We start from the raw sequence: 14,645 nt of genomic DNA, 5'->3' as shown, positions 1-14,645 counted from the left end.
CAGCCTTAGTGAGAAGCAGTCATTTTATGTTGCCCTTCCTGCTGTTATTCCTCAGAAGAGCTGTGCAGACACAAAGGAACTTTTTTCACTTTATTAATTTCACCCACGTCCCCTGCTTGAAATCCATTATTCCTGTTTACAGAGAGGTAAGCTGAAGTGTTGCCTTCCACTGGGGTTCTGGACACAGTAAAGCACAGCTTAAGCTAGAATAGTTTCAGATGGTAAAACAACACCAGCATGACAACCAGTGCATGTTTTCACTAGTTCATACTAGCTCTAGCAGGAGTGAATGCATCCAGTCCAAGAATTAATCTATCCATACTTTAAGGGAATGTTTATTACTTGTACATCCAAAGTAACCATTTGTCTGAGCCATAAATTAAAGCTGCAGAGAATTATATATATATATATACACACACACACACACACACACACGAGTAAAAAAAAAAAAAAAGGGGGGGGTATAACTGAGGTTTTACCACCATGTTGTGTCTGATCTTCCTCTGTGTTACAGTGACAGCATTAGAGCTGCAATCGTAGCTTCAGCCACATATACCCTTTCTTAGCTATAATAAAAACATTCACTGTTAGGCAAAGGTGAATTCCACACCCATGGAATAAAGCAGCATTTCTGGAGATGATAAAAGCAGTTTGGGACCTCATGACCTCCTCTCTTGCTGCTGTAGCCAGAGACAGGATCCTGAAAAGGCTGGCTAGTGAGGAGAGGCCCCATGCTGACACTGGAAGAGTCCTATGATCCTGGTCCAAATGGTCCAGCTTTTTCTGCTACCTCCAAAGCAAGTTTCAAGTTCTGATCGAACAGCTCACACCTGAAATATTCACAGAAATACAGGCATCAGAATCGGGTGACAATCTCCATCTACAACTCAAAACATACGGATGTTTTTAATCAGAGAACAGTTAGCTCGAAAACATCCCCATTCCTGCACCAGCTTCTCTTCCATTCCATACTCTACTAAGGGCAACTTTTTGAATCAAAAGACTGATTAACAAAGTGAGTTCAGCTTTCTTATTTGACATGCCAAAACAGTTTAAAAAACAAAGCTTAATTGCCACTTTTATAAGGGTTAAAAGTGCAATAGGGGCCCTGCCAAGAGAGAACATGTCACATTGCTCAAATGGAACAACTCCAGAGGAGGTTTCCTCCAGCCTTTTGTAGAGGACAGGAATCAGACTGGTGTCCTTGGAAGACCTTCTCCAAGAACTTGGCAGCGCTGAAGCTCATTATGGAATTTAGTTTAATCATGCAAAAAGTTAGGTTTTTGATTGACACAGACACTAGTTTTGTTTGAGGCACAAAGTAGTCAGGTATGCTACTAGAACTCCAGTCAGCAGCCCAGGTCAAAAGAGAACCCAGCAATCTTAGGTTTATTTTTAGTGGATAGACTCAGGGAATGGGAGCTAAAGACATGGGGTCTGCTTCCAATTCTGTCACTGTCCAAGTAACCTCAGACAGTAAAATCACCTGTCTGCTTCCCCACTGTAAAATAAGTACGTCTTCTCTTCCACAAAGGGGGTCGTATTAATGGGTTGCACAGTGCTCTCAAAATGGAGAGCTGAGCACCTTGTTATTCTACACATCATCTGCCTACTCCCTACCTGATTGGCATCTCCAGTGAGTAGAAAGGATTTTTCAGAGCAAAGTCAGAATAAATCTCATAGATCTTTCGCAGAAGGGACTCTATCCCAGCTTGCCGTGGATCAGCAAGCACCACAAATTTGATCCCTGGAGCCATAATGAAAAGTATTAGCATCGACTACACGCAAACTGCAAAGGTAATAATACTATGAAATATATTCCCAAATATAATTGAAAAGCCCTCATTTACAGGAAGGACGGGAGAGCAGCTGACACCATCTGAAGAATATTTAAAACTTGCCTTGTTTAAATTATATAGAGAAAGATTAATGACTGAGTAGTGTATTTTAGCAAACTACCATTCAGGGTGTCAAGTATCAGAGGGGTAGCCATGTTAGTCTGGATCTGAAAAAAGCGACAGAGTCTATAAGGTGCCACAGGACTCTTTGTTGCTCCATTCAGGATGCGATTTTACTTTTAGAGCACAGAGCATATTTTGTAACATTGCTACCGTGCCTATACACTTGAGCACCTCTAGGGGAATCTTGCACTTCAAGCACAGGCTGGGTTTTATTTGCAATTCCTCAACTAGATTCCAGACTTTAAAGACATGTTGGCCAATTGAGGCATAGACAAGACAAGCTAGTTTCCCTTGCTGTAAAGGGGATAATTCCTGGGTGGTGAGTAAGCAGTTGTGGGTTAATTCATATTTGTGAGGTACTTTGCCATTTTAGGACGAAAGGCACTAGAAAAGGGCAAAAGACAATTATTTCAGTATTCAGTTAGGGAGCACCAGAAGTATACAAAAGGATTTACAAAGAGCTGATGGGCCTCTATCCAGAGAAACTGACAATCTAATTCAGAGAAATACCATATGAATAAAGATCAAGCACAAAAGCAGTACTTTTGCAGCAATATACAAGTCTAATAAATACTCCTGAGGGCATTCTGCGCACAATATTTTGAAATTCTGCAAGTTTTGTCAATAAATAAATGCAGAGGCTCCAGCATGGCAGTGGGGAAGACGCTGCAGCCTCCCCACCCTGGGGGCACAGACTCAGTGTTGAGGCTGCACCTGACCCTGGGGGGGAGGGAAAAGAGAGATCTAGATGCACAGAGGCTCAAGCGGGGGGGGAGGGGGGAGGAGTTTCCAGGGGCAATGGGGCTCTGCAGGGGCTTCCAGGTGAATGTGGTTGGGGGCTCAGTGGAGGGGTCTTGGTGTGCGAGTCTGAGCAGGGGGTCTGGGTGCTGTGGGAGTGGATCTTGGTGGGGGTCTGGGTGCAGCTAATTGGGGGTCACTGGCATGGGAGCCTGGATGTCGGGGCTTAGGATGGGGCTCATCAAGGTAGGGTCTGAGTGCAGGGAGCTCAGTGGGGGGTGGTCTGGGTGTAGGGGGCTCCAGATGCAGGGGTTGAGGTTCAATGGGGTGGGGTTTGGGTATGGAGGGATAGAGGGGTTCTGAGTGTATGGGATGAGGCTTGGCAGGGGTGTCTTGATATGGGAGGTCCAGATGCACAGGGGTTCGGTGGATGGAGGAACAGCTCCCTGTACAGCGACCCCTCTCCCCTCAGCTGAGGAGTTATGGGGGCAGGAAGCAGGGGAGGATACTGAGCTTCCTGCAGCTGGGGGTGGGTCTCACACAGCCCCAACCACTCCTTGCAGGGGAAGAGGAAGTCCTGTCTTCTCCTGCCTCCGGCCCAGCCAGGACCAGCAGCTGATCCTGGCTCAGGGTAGGAGCCACTGGCTGGAGTGTCCCCAGCCCTGTGGTGATTTACCTCTCTGCCAGCTGCCTGAAACAATGTACCTGCACAGCTAGGGAGTGGTGCGTGACTGCTCTTACAGCTTCCCTGTCAGGAAGTCATTTTTCTGCAGGGAAGCAAAGAAATCTGCAGGTGTCATTAATTCTGCGCATGCACAGATTCCCCCCAGGAGTAAATAAAGCAATTTGTATTTGTCTTTTCAGAGTGAGGGAGAAATAGCCTCAAGGCAGAACTAACAGGGATAACATGAGCAGTAAGTCTTACCTGTTAAGGTCTGAAAACAGTGCAGTTTAAACGTGTCTGTTTCTAACATCTCAATACCAGAACTCCCCAGCTCAGGAGACAACTGGGACCCAATTGCAAACAACCTTCACAAACAAAGGGAAATTATTTAAGTCTAACACAAAAGATGCCTCTTCAAGTTACTAGGGATATGATAGTGTATACTGGGTCCCTTCTCCACCCTCAATTTGTCTTTGGGAAGTGTACCTTCTTGGGGGCAAGGAACGTGTCTTCCTCTGGGTTTGGCCAGTGCCTCACAAATGGTGGACATTACTACATCAGTGCCATGGTAACCAGGGCACAGAGAGCTAGACTTCCCAGTGCAAACTCACGAGTGGAACATGGAGGCCAGCATGAGCTTCTCATTGGAGGAGAGGCGAGGCCGGCCAAAACGGATGGACACGGGGTAGTTGGTAGGGTTGCCAAGGTACTCCAGCACCTCCTTTCCATCAGCAGTGTATTTCCCATTCACATCAATGCCATTGATGGAAAGCACAGCATGTCCAACTGAAAGAAGCAAAGGGAAGAATCAGAGCTGAGGCTTATTTGCTTTCAAATGAATATCGGAACTAGGAACTCCAACAGCAGACCTGACCACTGGCCTCTCTAGACCTGTCTTTAGGAGGAATCACTATTAGAGTATTTATGGCTTAGCACAGCCACCGTTAAAGTGTAAATAGTGTCATGACGCTACTTCCCAGCCCGCAAGCACAACCAATGTGCCCCAGTATCTCCCAAAAGCACAAGCTCCCCCCCAACACCTCTCCAGTGAGCACAGCCCCCGAACCTCCCCAGTGGCCGGTACCAGCGCCCTAACCCCCTAGTAGGCACCGTCCTCCCCCTCCAGCAGCCGGTACCGGCACCCAATCCCTCCAGTGCCCTCGGCGGGCGGTACCAGCCCCCTACCGCCCATAGCTCCCCCCGTGGCCGGTACCAGCCCCCTACCGCCCATAGCTCCCCCCCGTGGCCGGTACCAGCCCCCTCGGCGGGCGGTACCAGCCCCCTACCGGCCACAGCTCTCCCCCCATGGCCGGTACCAGCCCCCTCGGCGGGCGCTACCAGTACCACAGGCCTCGCTGGCGCCTCCGGCCGGACACCCACCCCGGATGCTGTCCCGCTGCCCGAACGCCACCACCACGCGCTCGTCGTGCAGCTTAAGCACCAGGTCCAAAGGGAAGCTGAACGTTTTCTCGGTCTCGGATCGCGGCGCGTAGTGATCCAGCTGGTAGATGAGGCCGCCGGCCTTGTTCACAACGTACACGCTGAAGATGGCCATGTCGGCTCCCGTCAGCTCAGGGCACTTTGGGAGATGTAGTTCTACGTGGCAGCGCAGTGCATTGTGGGAGAGACAATTATTTCCGATTTTGGAGCGTTGTATGATGGGAATTGTATTTCTTTCCGGTTGACCCGGACGCGGTGTTGCTACATGCTCCGGAAGTGCAGAGAAAGCACGGGGTTTCCCAGACTCCCTACCCAGGCTTTTTCCTTTTTCGTCCGACATCTTGCAGCGGCAGCAGCACCAGCACCATGGTGAGCCAGCCCCAGGGTCTAGCTCCTCGGCTTGGCCTAGGACAGGGGTCTCTGTGCGAGAGCCGGAGCAAGTGGGTGCCGGCTCCCTCGAGGAGGCCTAGTCCTGGACTCTCGCCCGTTGGCAGGCGCCCGGGTGGGGAAGGCTCATGTTAGGGCCGCGTGGCCCGACCTCACCTGTGCCGCGTCGAAGCTGGGGAGAGGGGGCTCCGCCGGGGAAGCTTCTTCCCGCGCCCTCGACGGGCCTGCGCCTGGCGGTATCGGGTGGGGGCGGATTTTTCCCAGGGCTGGCGCCTGCCTTCATCTCTCCTTCTCTCCCCGCCCCCCCGGTCTCTTCTTTCTCCAGCCCCCCAAGGACGATAAGAAGAAGAAGGATGCGGGGAAGTCCGCGAAGAAAGACAAGGACCCAGTGAACAAATCTGGGGGTAAAGCCAAAAAAAAGGTAGGAGTCTGCACTGCGGTGCGTGAGTCCACTGGGGTGTGTGCTCAGCAGTAGGGCCTGGGTACTCAGCAGAGCACTTTTGTCACTAATTATTCTCTGCGTGCCCTCTGTAAGATGAGCCTGTATCCTCTCCCTTAGGGGTCAGAGAGCAGTAGCTATAAGGTCAGTTTTCCTGTGTAGCTGAGCCCTAAACTGTGCTTAAGGTCACACAGTGAGATAATTATTATTCTATAATTAAATCTCTACTTTCTTTAGTCATACTGGTAAATCGTATTTAAGAATTATATAGGAGGGTTTCTCCATTCAATATTTAACAGTAGTTGTGACTACAGACTAACTCCTTGGTGACTGGGAGGGAGGCTTTCAAACAGAGATTTCCCTGAATCATAGAGCTTTTTAACTGTTGTTGTTTTTTTAATGTTTGAAGTGCTTTAAAATAAATTATATTAATTCCTAATTGCCAACTGTATGTCTTGGACCCCATGTAGAAATAAGCTGATTAAAAATGTTAGCAGGTTATTGTAAACCCTATAGTCCCTTGGACTTTAACTTGATATAATTATTTAAGAGGGAATGTCATGTGATTATTGAAATTAGGAGTATCTCTTCAACACTTTATACTTTTGAGTTGCAAGGGGGTAAATTGCAGCCCCCTACCCCCGTTAGTATAAAGGTGATCTAAAAGACTTTTCAACACCGAAGACAGTTTCACTTCCTTGGTAAGTATAACATCATAATCCTAAAAAGCAACAGTGTGTCTTGTGGCACCTTTAAGACTAACAGATGTCTGTTAGTCTTAAAGGTGCCACGAGACTCTGTTTCTTTTTACAGATCCAGACTAACACGGCTACCCCTCTGATACTTTACAGCATAATCCTACTAATTTTGGGATGTCCCATGCTGTTACAAGGTAGCTAACGCCTGAATTTCAAATGTGAAAATTGAGCTGGTTGGGTGGGAAGTTTAGTCCTGCTTTATACATCACAAAGAAGCAAATGTTAGTTTCAAGTTACACTTTGCCACTTTTGGGGATGACTTACTGATGCAGCATTGATAGTACTGAGCAGACCCTCAAGTGGCTTAACACAGTATGATTGAGTAATAGTGGTAAACATACCTGATTGCTGCCTGCTCTGGAATTTTCATTTTGTGGTAGTGTAGAAAAGGCCCTATTGTGCATGTTGGAGCATGGTGCTAATGGATCAGTGCTGATAACATGGCGAATAGGTGTCTATAATTGGTGCTCATCTGAGCAACAAGCTTGCATTAGGTGGTCATGGAGGAAATGCTAATCATGGCAAAGCTTTCATTGAGAGGGTATTTGTGTTGTGTCTTTGATGGTGATGTTCCCCCTTTTTCTTCTTGTAGAAGTGGTCCAAGGGGAAAGTAAGAGACAAGCTGAACAACCTTGTTTTGTTTGATAAGGCTACTTATGATAAACTGTGCAAAGAAGTGCCCAACTACAAGCTCATCACGCCAGCTGTAGTCTCTGAAAGGTTGAAGATTCGAGGATCTTTAGCAAGGGCTGCCCTCCAAGAACTGCTCAGCAAAGGTAAAAACACACTGAACTGTGGATTGGGAGCCCTCAAACTAGATGTATTCTTTTATCCCCCTTATTTGTTGGTGATTGATTCGGTACAAATCTGTTTGCAGGTAGCTTGTATACAAAGGAGTTCAATAATGAGCATTTTAAGTTTTTTAAAATCTTAAGTCTCCTTTCTTTCCTTATCAGTCTAATATTTTACTTGGCATTTTAATCTCTCTATAAGACCACATCAGAATTGATGTAATCTGTTCCTACACAAGTTACGTGTGTTCATAATATTTTTAAATATAATGCAAAAAATTATGGATGCTTGATACGCATAGTGTCTGTGAACAGTAAGATCCTACCTAGTGTGGAAAATAGTGTCAGGAGATGACTATGTAGCCAGGTCTGCTGACAACCTAAGTTCCCTCTAAGCTGCACCGGCCGCCCAGCCTGCTATAAAGTGCTGTGCACTTCAGGTCCCCTTCCTGCCCTCTACCTTGGAGCTGCTCCCCAGAGCCTCCTGCTTGCTATAATCATCCCTATGAGTCCCTTTAGAAAATATATATAGATATCTATATCTAGGTTTGTGTCTACTGGCCTCACCTTAATAATTTGGTGCACATGAATGGAAAAAATTAGGGGGCACATTACTGACAACTGAAAACCTGGCTCAGTTTTGCAATGGTAACTGTTCCTGGATCATGCTAAAGTCCTGCTATCCTACAAAACATTTCCTGTTGGGACTACTGTGTTCTAGACAGGACCTTTGACTCTGGTTGCCAGGGGCCTCAATAGGAATTTATTTCAGTGTTCCTGGTGTAGAAGGCACAGTGGAACACTTATTTCAATCTAATTCTGTTATTTAAATGCTGTCTTAAGCTCTTAAAGATTCTGCACATTTTCATAAATGTTTTCTGCTTCCTTTGTAGGTTTGATCAAACTTGTGTCCAAGCACCGAGCCCAAGTGATTTACACCAGAAATACAAAGGGTGGAGATGCACCTGCTGGTGGGGAAGATGCTTGAAGTGAGGTGCTATTGAAATTCTAGAGTTGCAGGTATCCCTTCCCCTCTGATGTACACAGGGTTAATAGAACTGCTAGTCAAAATCCTCATGTGAATTCCTCATGGTGGACTCCTCCAGTGCCTTGTGGAATCCCTGATATTAGGAATCTACTTCTAAATAGAGTAAAAACAACCAGCTATATAGTGCTGAAACCACTAAAACTGAATTATTGCCTGCCCATGAAATAAATTAGAGGTTGTGCTGTTAAATAGTAATGGATATTTGAGAAGATGGGGTAGATCATTTCTGCTAGGCTCACTCTGTGCTTTTTAGTCCCATGGTTGCCTTCTTATTAAGGCCTCTCTGGAATTTGCTAGGTGGCCAATAGCTAACAACCAACCCTCCAAACTCTTCTTCATATATATGTAATCACTTAATTAAAAATGTCAGAGTTGTTGGAGGACTTTTCTTTCACATCTCAAGTGTTGCAGTAAGACAGATTTTATTAGATGAGTTCCACATAACTGATTGACTAACTCACTACTTTTTGCTTTGCAGGTTTTCCAGTCACCTCTGCACTATTTCTTATGTAAATGTATACAATAAAATTGTTGAGTTCATTTTTGTTTGCTTATTAAGGGGGAGAGATGGAGTTAAAAAAAGCCTCATATGCTTCTTAACGGTATAGTGCTGATAGCTCTGGCCAAAGAAGCCTTGGACTCCTTTTCATCTATGCTGTAGGACAGCGCACTGAAGTCCCACTACTACTAGTAATTTTAATAAAGGTAGATAAGCAAAATTAGTTCAAGGTTGTTTTCTATACAGGTGGATTGTACACTCTGGTAAATATAACAGCACTGACAGTGTCAAAAGTTACACACTTTGTACATTAAATATGAGGATGTGGGTGCTCTTTCATTGAAGCTCAGATTTTGGTCTTTTTCGGGTCTTCCTTTGACTGTCTCTTTCTTGGCTGGATTCAGCTTTGAACTGATGTCTTAAAAAAAATGAAAGTCAGTTTGGAGAATGCAACATGCTAGGAAACATACTATAATCAGCATTACAGAACAGCAGTTATCATAGATGCCCACCTCTATGCACTTTCAGGTGGGGGCATTAGTTATCACAGTCTAAATATTTCATAAGGATGTTTCTACTGTTCAGGTAGCTATGGCAAACAGCACCCCCTGTAATTCAGTAGTGTTGTTCCCAAATCTAAATCAGTACTTTATAGTGAACTTCAGCCTGTGATACCCTACTACACCTACAACTGTCAATTTATACAAATTGCAGCTTCTTGAGAATAGGAGTCACATGATATAAGGCAATATTTTACTTAAAGTGGTGAACACCCTATTGCTGTAGCAGAGACACGACTTTGTTTAAAGGTGGTGTGTGAGAGATTTCAGCAATAGAATTTGACAGATCCCAGGCTTTACATTGAGCATTAACTACCTTCCACTACTTGCAGCAAGACATCTGTTTAAAATACATTACTACCCCTCTCAACAATCATTTGAGAAATCCCTTTCCTACAAATTGCCAACATTGTATACATACAAGGAACCCTAGCTCTTGAATTTGTCAGCCCATCAGAGGTAGATGCTTACCTGGATTGCCACCTCCTGCCATGATTCCAGACCCGTCCAAAGGAGGGAAGCCAGCCTTCACCTGTCTGAGAGGTGTGATCAAAGTTGGCACCAACACGATCTGCTGGAAGCTTTTTCAGCTTCTGCTTTTCCTCTAAGAATCATTAGTTCAGAGAGAGTGAAGAGGTTCTATCAAACATTTTAGGTAAAGTTATAGGAAAAAATGGTTGGGAGAATATGAGTCTGTCTGAATAGGTAGGGTGGTTTTTTTTGTGTTTTGTTTTTTCTTACTAGAGTCGGACTAACTGGAATTCATCTCCAGGATTATCAGAAAATCATCATTACCTAGCCTCTATGCAGAGTTTAATGTACCTCATCTACCCTGCACCACTGAAGTCTTATACACAAAGTCATACTGACTTTGTAGTAGACACTTCATTCTATGTATAGTGATTTGCTTTTTAAATAAAACCAGAATTAAAAAAACTAGACCTCACCTCAATATATTCAAGTAGTAATATCCAAAGCCACTCACTTTCTTTGAGAAATTCCTCATATGACGGTCCAATCTGCTGTTTACTTCCAAACTCCTCTTCATCCTGCAGCAGCCAGGGAGGTTTGGCACCTAGGAGGTAATAGGGAATGTGCTTGGCTACTGAAATAACCCTAAATACAAACCCAGGGGGAGAGGATGGGAAAAGTACCCCAAAATTTCTGCATAATTTCCCTAACAAATCAGCGGTGAAATGGCTTCTCCTGGAAGTACTATCCTTTGTGCTTCCTCCTTTGTGGAGAAAATAAAGGACTATGCATCTTAATTTTCACAGCTAAGAGCCATTACAGTTCATACTTTGCAACCATACAGTTAGTTTCAAAGGAGTTTCCATTATAAGCCTGATTTTGCTCCACCCAATTCTAATACCTAAAATCAGTCTGAAATAGTAAAATAGTTAACAATTCTCACTCTCGCCATAATTTTATGTTTTAAAGTTACTTTGCAGTCGTCTGCTGGGTTCAGCCCAGAAATGTTTGATAAGGTTGTAAATGTGAAACCCTGGCAACAATTAAACATGTACCTGTGTGAACATTTCCCTTCCCTTCTGATTCCTGTTTTCAAAAAATTAAGAAAATCCCAGTTAGAACTGGATGATTAAAAAGAGCAACTTTTATTGTAACTTTGTACTACCACAGCAGAAAGACGCTAAAAAACTGTAACAGTTAATAAACTATTGGATTGCACAGATCTTCAAGTATGGACAAATAGACAAGGGGAACCTAATTGAAAATAGTAGCTCATGGGAGTGCGAATTTCATTTGAAATTCCCTTCCCCAATGAAACTTTGCAATAAAGATAAACAAAAAGGGTAAGGGTCTTTTTCTCTATCCCCATCTAACAGATTAGCCTGTGCTAGGGATCTATCCTTTTCAGTGCATTTCTTTTAGGAAACATTCAGGCCTGGTCTATACTTCTATACTACCCGCCTGAATCGGCGGGTAGAAATCGACCTCTCGGGGATCGATTTATCGCGTCCCGTCGGGACGCGACAATCGATCCCCGAATCGGCGCTCTAACTCCACCAGCGGAGGTGGTAGTAAGCGCCGCCGACAAAAAGCGGCAGAAGTCGATTTTGCCGCCGTCCTCACAACGGGGTAAGTCGGCTGTAATACGTCGAATTCAGCTACGCTATTCACGTAGCTGAATTTGCGTATCTTAAATCGACTCCCCGCTGTAGTGTAGATGTACCCACAGTTAGTGAAACAAAAGCCCCATGTTTCAGGGCTGAGAGTTTTTTGCCCACTCAGTTCCTGAAATCCATTGGGTTGCTTTCTCAGTAGCTATGCCATTGTGGAAGCCTACAAACCATAAATCTGATTCTTATTAAATGCTAAAAGTATGAATTCCATTAGCTACGATCTGAAATACCAGTACCCATTAAAAACGGAAAGTGACTCTGTAAGCCCCTCCCCAACCTTACCTGGTGGCCAATAAAAGTCAGAGCATGGTTTCCTTCCATCCAGTCTAAATCAGGTGTTTTCTGAATCATACTTGGACCAAGCTGCTCTTCTGTGATGATGGTGATGTCACTAGAACACAGGAGCCAAAATAGCTTGTCAGATGAGGCATTTGGTATCCAGACAACAGCAAGAGAGCAAATGTTTTTCAACCTACACCATGGAATTGTTAAATAAAAGTTCTGGGACACAGGTGAGGCATAAATACTTCAATTAGTGTGTTCAGGTTTGGAGATTTTTAATGGGGAGGAGGAGAGGAAATTCAGCAGCAGCTAACAATAATTAGCATTTATAAAGCACTCTGTCAGTCTAACTCTTTGCAAAGTTTAGTCCCTAAAACACCCTTTTGGAGGCAGGACATTATCCACCTTTTCAGAAAGGGTAACATTAATTGTTTGTTCTACGATACTGAAGGAAAAATTAATGTGCCCACTAGGGGTTTGCAGATGGCTGAAGGTGCCTGCTGCTGCTCTTGAGAACTGTTTTAACCCAGAGAAATGGTACAGGTAAGTAACAGATAGTACAGTGATAACAATAATCATACTGGCCAGGGAAACAGTGTAGTAACTGTCTAGATAATTGCTATTCATCATTTCACCAAATTCAAAACTCCTAAGCAGAGGGGACACGCACGATGATATAAAAGGCAAATTTCTTACCTTTTATGCCCTCCAGGTGTACTGAAGGCAGATGATTCATCACAAAATTCTGTCCCTGTTTGAGGCTGAGTTTGATTCAGGAAAAATAAAAAATTTTTCTGGTATTCAACAGTAAGGCCCTTCCTGTTTTATGAGACACCTATTGCAATCATACATTCATGTTTATATTCTGGAGGCAAGGAAAACGGGAATTTTCAGTGTAGATACTAAAGTTTTTTTTTGTTTGACCTGGCTCTGCAGTGCTAGCAAGAGAAAACAAATACGGAGAGTGAGCTGTCTTTTCAATGGCTTGTGAATCACCAATAGAATTGTAAGCTAGATTCAAATTGCAGAATATTTATTACTGATGAGGATGGAGCCAGACTTACTTAAGGAACCCAGGAGCTTGCAGCACCCACAGTAATAAAGTGCAATCTTTTAAATCTGTAAATAGAGCAATTTGAACTGGAGTCATTGAGTGAATCTACAACACCACAATGCCCTTTCTATGGAGTCAGACAAATTTTGCACTTTTTAAAGATATAAAAGGGCCAATAACTTTACCTGTTTTGTTTGAGTATAGTCAAAAGGCCTAACGGATTCCATCCCCTGTAAATGCAAGGCTGAATTCCCAGCAAGAGGATATATCTGGTTCCAGGTGCTTCTTTAGAGAATGCAATGCATGAAGGTAATATACATACTAGTATCTTATAAACAAGGGTATTTAAGTGTCTAGTTTTCCACAAGTATCAGGGGGTAGCCGTGTTAGTCTCTATCCACTAAAACAACAAGGAGTCCGGAGGCACCTTAAAGACTAAGGCATAAGCTTTCATGGGTAAAAATGCATCTGAAGAAGTGAGGTTTTTTACCCACGAAAGCTTATGCCCAAATAAATCTGTTAGTCTTTAAGGTGCCATCGGACTCCTTGTAGTTTTCCACAGTGCAGGTATAATAGTACATTTTATTCCAGATTCCTTCTCGGTCACCCACGTCCAACCCTATCCTAGAAGAACTAGCAAGGATAAGAAGATTTCAGTCACAGTGATCATTCAAACATAAGCACCGCACTATTTGTAAGACTGATAACCACATCTGAATTAAGCCAGAGATTTGCAATCACAGAGCAGCAGTCCTATCAATTGTCACATCAGAACCTCCCCACTGGTAGGTGAAAGAACAAGTTATTAGACGTAAATTGTATGTAGTTTTAACATAAGACTCAATGCAGAAAATAGCCATCTATAAGAACTCAGAGGGCTTGTGGAAACAATCATTTGCTGGATACTGCTCAGGTGCATCCTGGGAAAACAAACCTCTAAGACAGCATGTACCATTTCCTGTCTGCTCTGCTCCACTTCTCGGATATGGGATGCCATCTGGAATTGAACAAAGCAAGAAATAGGATGAGGACAAAAGGCAAAGCAAACAGGTAAGTCAGGTAAAGCACACCGAGGGCATCTCTGTTCACCTCTTTAATGACCTCATCCTCTTTTTCTTCGTAAGCATCCAGAGCTTTGACAAGTGAGGATTTGAACCTGAAAGAATATTTGAGAGATCAGTCACTTTTGTGGCATGATTTAGTCTGACAGCTGAACTGCTGGGAGCTGGGAACACCTGAATTTCTACCTCAACCTCTGACACTGATTCTCCATGCCTTAGTTTCTCTATTTGTAAGAGAGGGATAAAAGGCTTACATTTGCAGGGACCCTGCAAGGATTAATGAGTTACTGGTTGTAAAGCCCATAGAAGATAAGCCATGATGAATGCTAAAATTTTGCAATGTATATATGACTGGAATAAACACAGGACTGGATAATCTTATGACTCAGCTTTTTTTATAATTATGCTAATAGAGGTTGACTCATAGACTTTAGACTTTAAGGTCAGAAGGGACCATTATGATCATCTGGTCTGACCCCCTGCATGCTGCAGGCCACAAAACCGTCCCTACCCCTTCCCTGGACTCTGCTGTTGAAGTCCCCAATCATGTTTTAGGTGGCTTCAATCGGCAGAAACCCTCCTGCTAGAGATCCCTGCCCCATGCTGCGGAGGAAGGCGAAAAACCTCCAGGGGCTCAGCCAATCTGCCCTGGAGGAAAATTCCTTCCTGACCCCAAATATGGCGATCAGTAAGACCCCGAGCATATAGGCAAGAGTCTCCAGCCTGACCCCTGTCAGCCATTGTACAATTTACCTACCATTGCTTGGTTTTCCTCGACTACTATGTTTTACCATTAAACCATTCCCTCCATAAATTTAT

General features: G+C 44.1%; 3 protein-coding genes across 6 annotated transcripts in view; 1 reads left to right on the top strand and 2 right to left on the bottom strand.

Annotated features, from left to right (window-relative positions):
- Nucleotides 1-77: 77 nt before the first annotated feature.
- TRAPPC4 (trafficking protein particle complex 4) lies at nucleotides 78-4,962 on the bottom strand. Its single transcript, XM_034754460.1, has 5 exons — nucleotides 4,744-4,962; nucleotides 3,975-4,149; nucleotides 3,625-3,728; nucleotides 1,621-1,747; nucleotides 78-830 (listed from the first exon to the last, which is right to left on the bottom strand). The coding sequence occupies exons 1-5, from the start codon at nucleotides 4,916-4,918 to the stop codon at nucleotides 752-754; spliced, it is 660 nt and encodes a 219-aa protein (XP_034610351.1). The 5' UTR covers nucleotides 4,919-4,962; the 3' UTR covers nucleotides 78-751.
- Nucleotides 4,963-5,031: 69 nt separating this feature from the next.
- RPS25 (ribosomal protein S25) lies at nucleotides 5,032-8,766 on the top strand. 3 transcript variants are annotated; one of them, XM_034754466.1, is made up of 5 exons: nucleotides 5,032-5,172; nucleotides 5,516-5,611; nucleotides 6,980-7,163; nucleotides 8,072-8,167; nucleotides 8,705-8,766. In XM_034754466.1, exons 1-4 carry the CDS (start codon nucleotides 5,170-5,172, stop codon nucleotides 8,164-8,166), a joined length of 378 nt encoding a protein of 125 aa, XP_034610357.1. In that variant the 5' UTR covers nucleotides 5,032-5,169; the 3' UTR covers nucleotide 8,167; nucleotides 8,705-8,766. The 3 variants fall into 3 exon arrangements, with proteins under 3 accessions (XP_034610357.1, XP_034610356.1, XP_034610355.1); XM_034754465.1 differs by having other exon boundaries at nucleotides 8,072-8,172; XM_034754464.1 differs by having other exon boundaries at nucleotides 8,072-8,198.
- A 179-nt stretch (nucleotides 8,767-8,945) lies between these two features.
- The window catches only part of CCDC84 (coiled-coil domain containing 84), a 10,331-nt gene continuing 4,631 nt past the window's right edge, over nucleotides 8,946-14,645 (bottom strand). For both annotated transcript variants that reach the window (XM_034754458.1, XM_034754459.1), the window contains exons 4-11: nucleotides 13,855-13,921; nucleotides 13,700-13,762; nucleotides 12,408-12,472; nucleotides 11,712-11,820; nucleotides 10,812-10,842; nucleotides 10,271-10,360; nucleotides 9,757-9,889; nucleotides 8,946-9,143 (exon numbers count right to left, since the gene is read on the bottom strand). In XM_034754458.1, coding sequence (XP_034610349.1) covers nucleotides 9,062-9,143; nucleotides 9,757-9,889; nucleotides 10,271-10,360; nucleotides 10,812-10,842; nucleotides 11,712-11,820; nucleotides 12,408-12,472; nucleotides 13,700-13,762; nucleotides 13,855-13,921 — 640 coding nt within the window. In that variant the 3' untranslated portion in view covers nucleotides 8,946-9,061. The remainder of the gene's footprint in view (nucleotides 9,144-9,756; nucleotides 9,890-10,270; nucleotides 10,361-10,811; nucleotides 10,843-11,711; nucleotides 11,821-12,407; nucleotides 12,473-13,699; nucleotides 13,763-13,854; nucleotides 13,922-14,645) is intronic.

Source organism: Trachemys scripta, chromosome 21 (assembly GCF_013100865.1).
Source record: "Trachemys scripta elegans isolate TJP31775 chromosome 21, CAS_Tse_1.0, whole genome shotgun sequence".
NCBI classification, from domain to species: domain Eukaryota; kingdom Metazoa; phylum Chordata; order Testudines; family Emydidae; genus Trachemys; species Trachemys scripta.
Note: the sequence above shows the minus strand (reverse complement) of the source record. Positions and strands in the feature narration are given on the sequence as shown.

Excerpts from the sequence above, each read along its gene's own strand:
- RPS25 (XM_034754466.1), top strand. Across the intron at positions 5,612-6,979 it reads GGGGTAAAGCCAAAAAAAAG|AAGTGGTCCAAGGGGAAAGT; the intron begins GTAGGAGTCTGC and ends TTCTTCTTGTAG. Across the intron at positions 7,164-8,071 it reads CCAAGAACTGCTCAGCAAAG|GTTTGATCAAACTTGTGTCC; the intron begins GTAAAAACACAC and ends CTTCCTTTGTAG.
- TRAPPC4 (XM_034754460.1), bottom strand. The coding sequence starts at position 4,918 with ATGGCCATCTTCAGCGTGTACGTTGTGAACAAGGCCGGCGGCCTCATC. Across the intron at positions 4,150-4,743 it reads GCAGCGGGACAGCATCCGGG|TTGGACATGCTGTGCTTTCC; the intron begins GTGGGTGTCCGG and ends TGCTTCTTTCAG. Across the intron at positions 1,748-3,624 it reads CTGTTTTCAGACCTTAACAG|GGATCAAATTTGTGGTGCTT; the intron begins GTAAGACTTACT and ends TTATGGCTCCAG.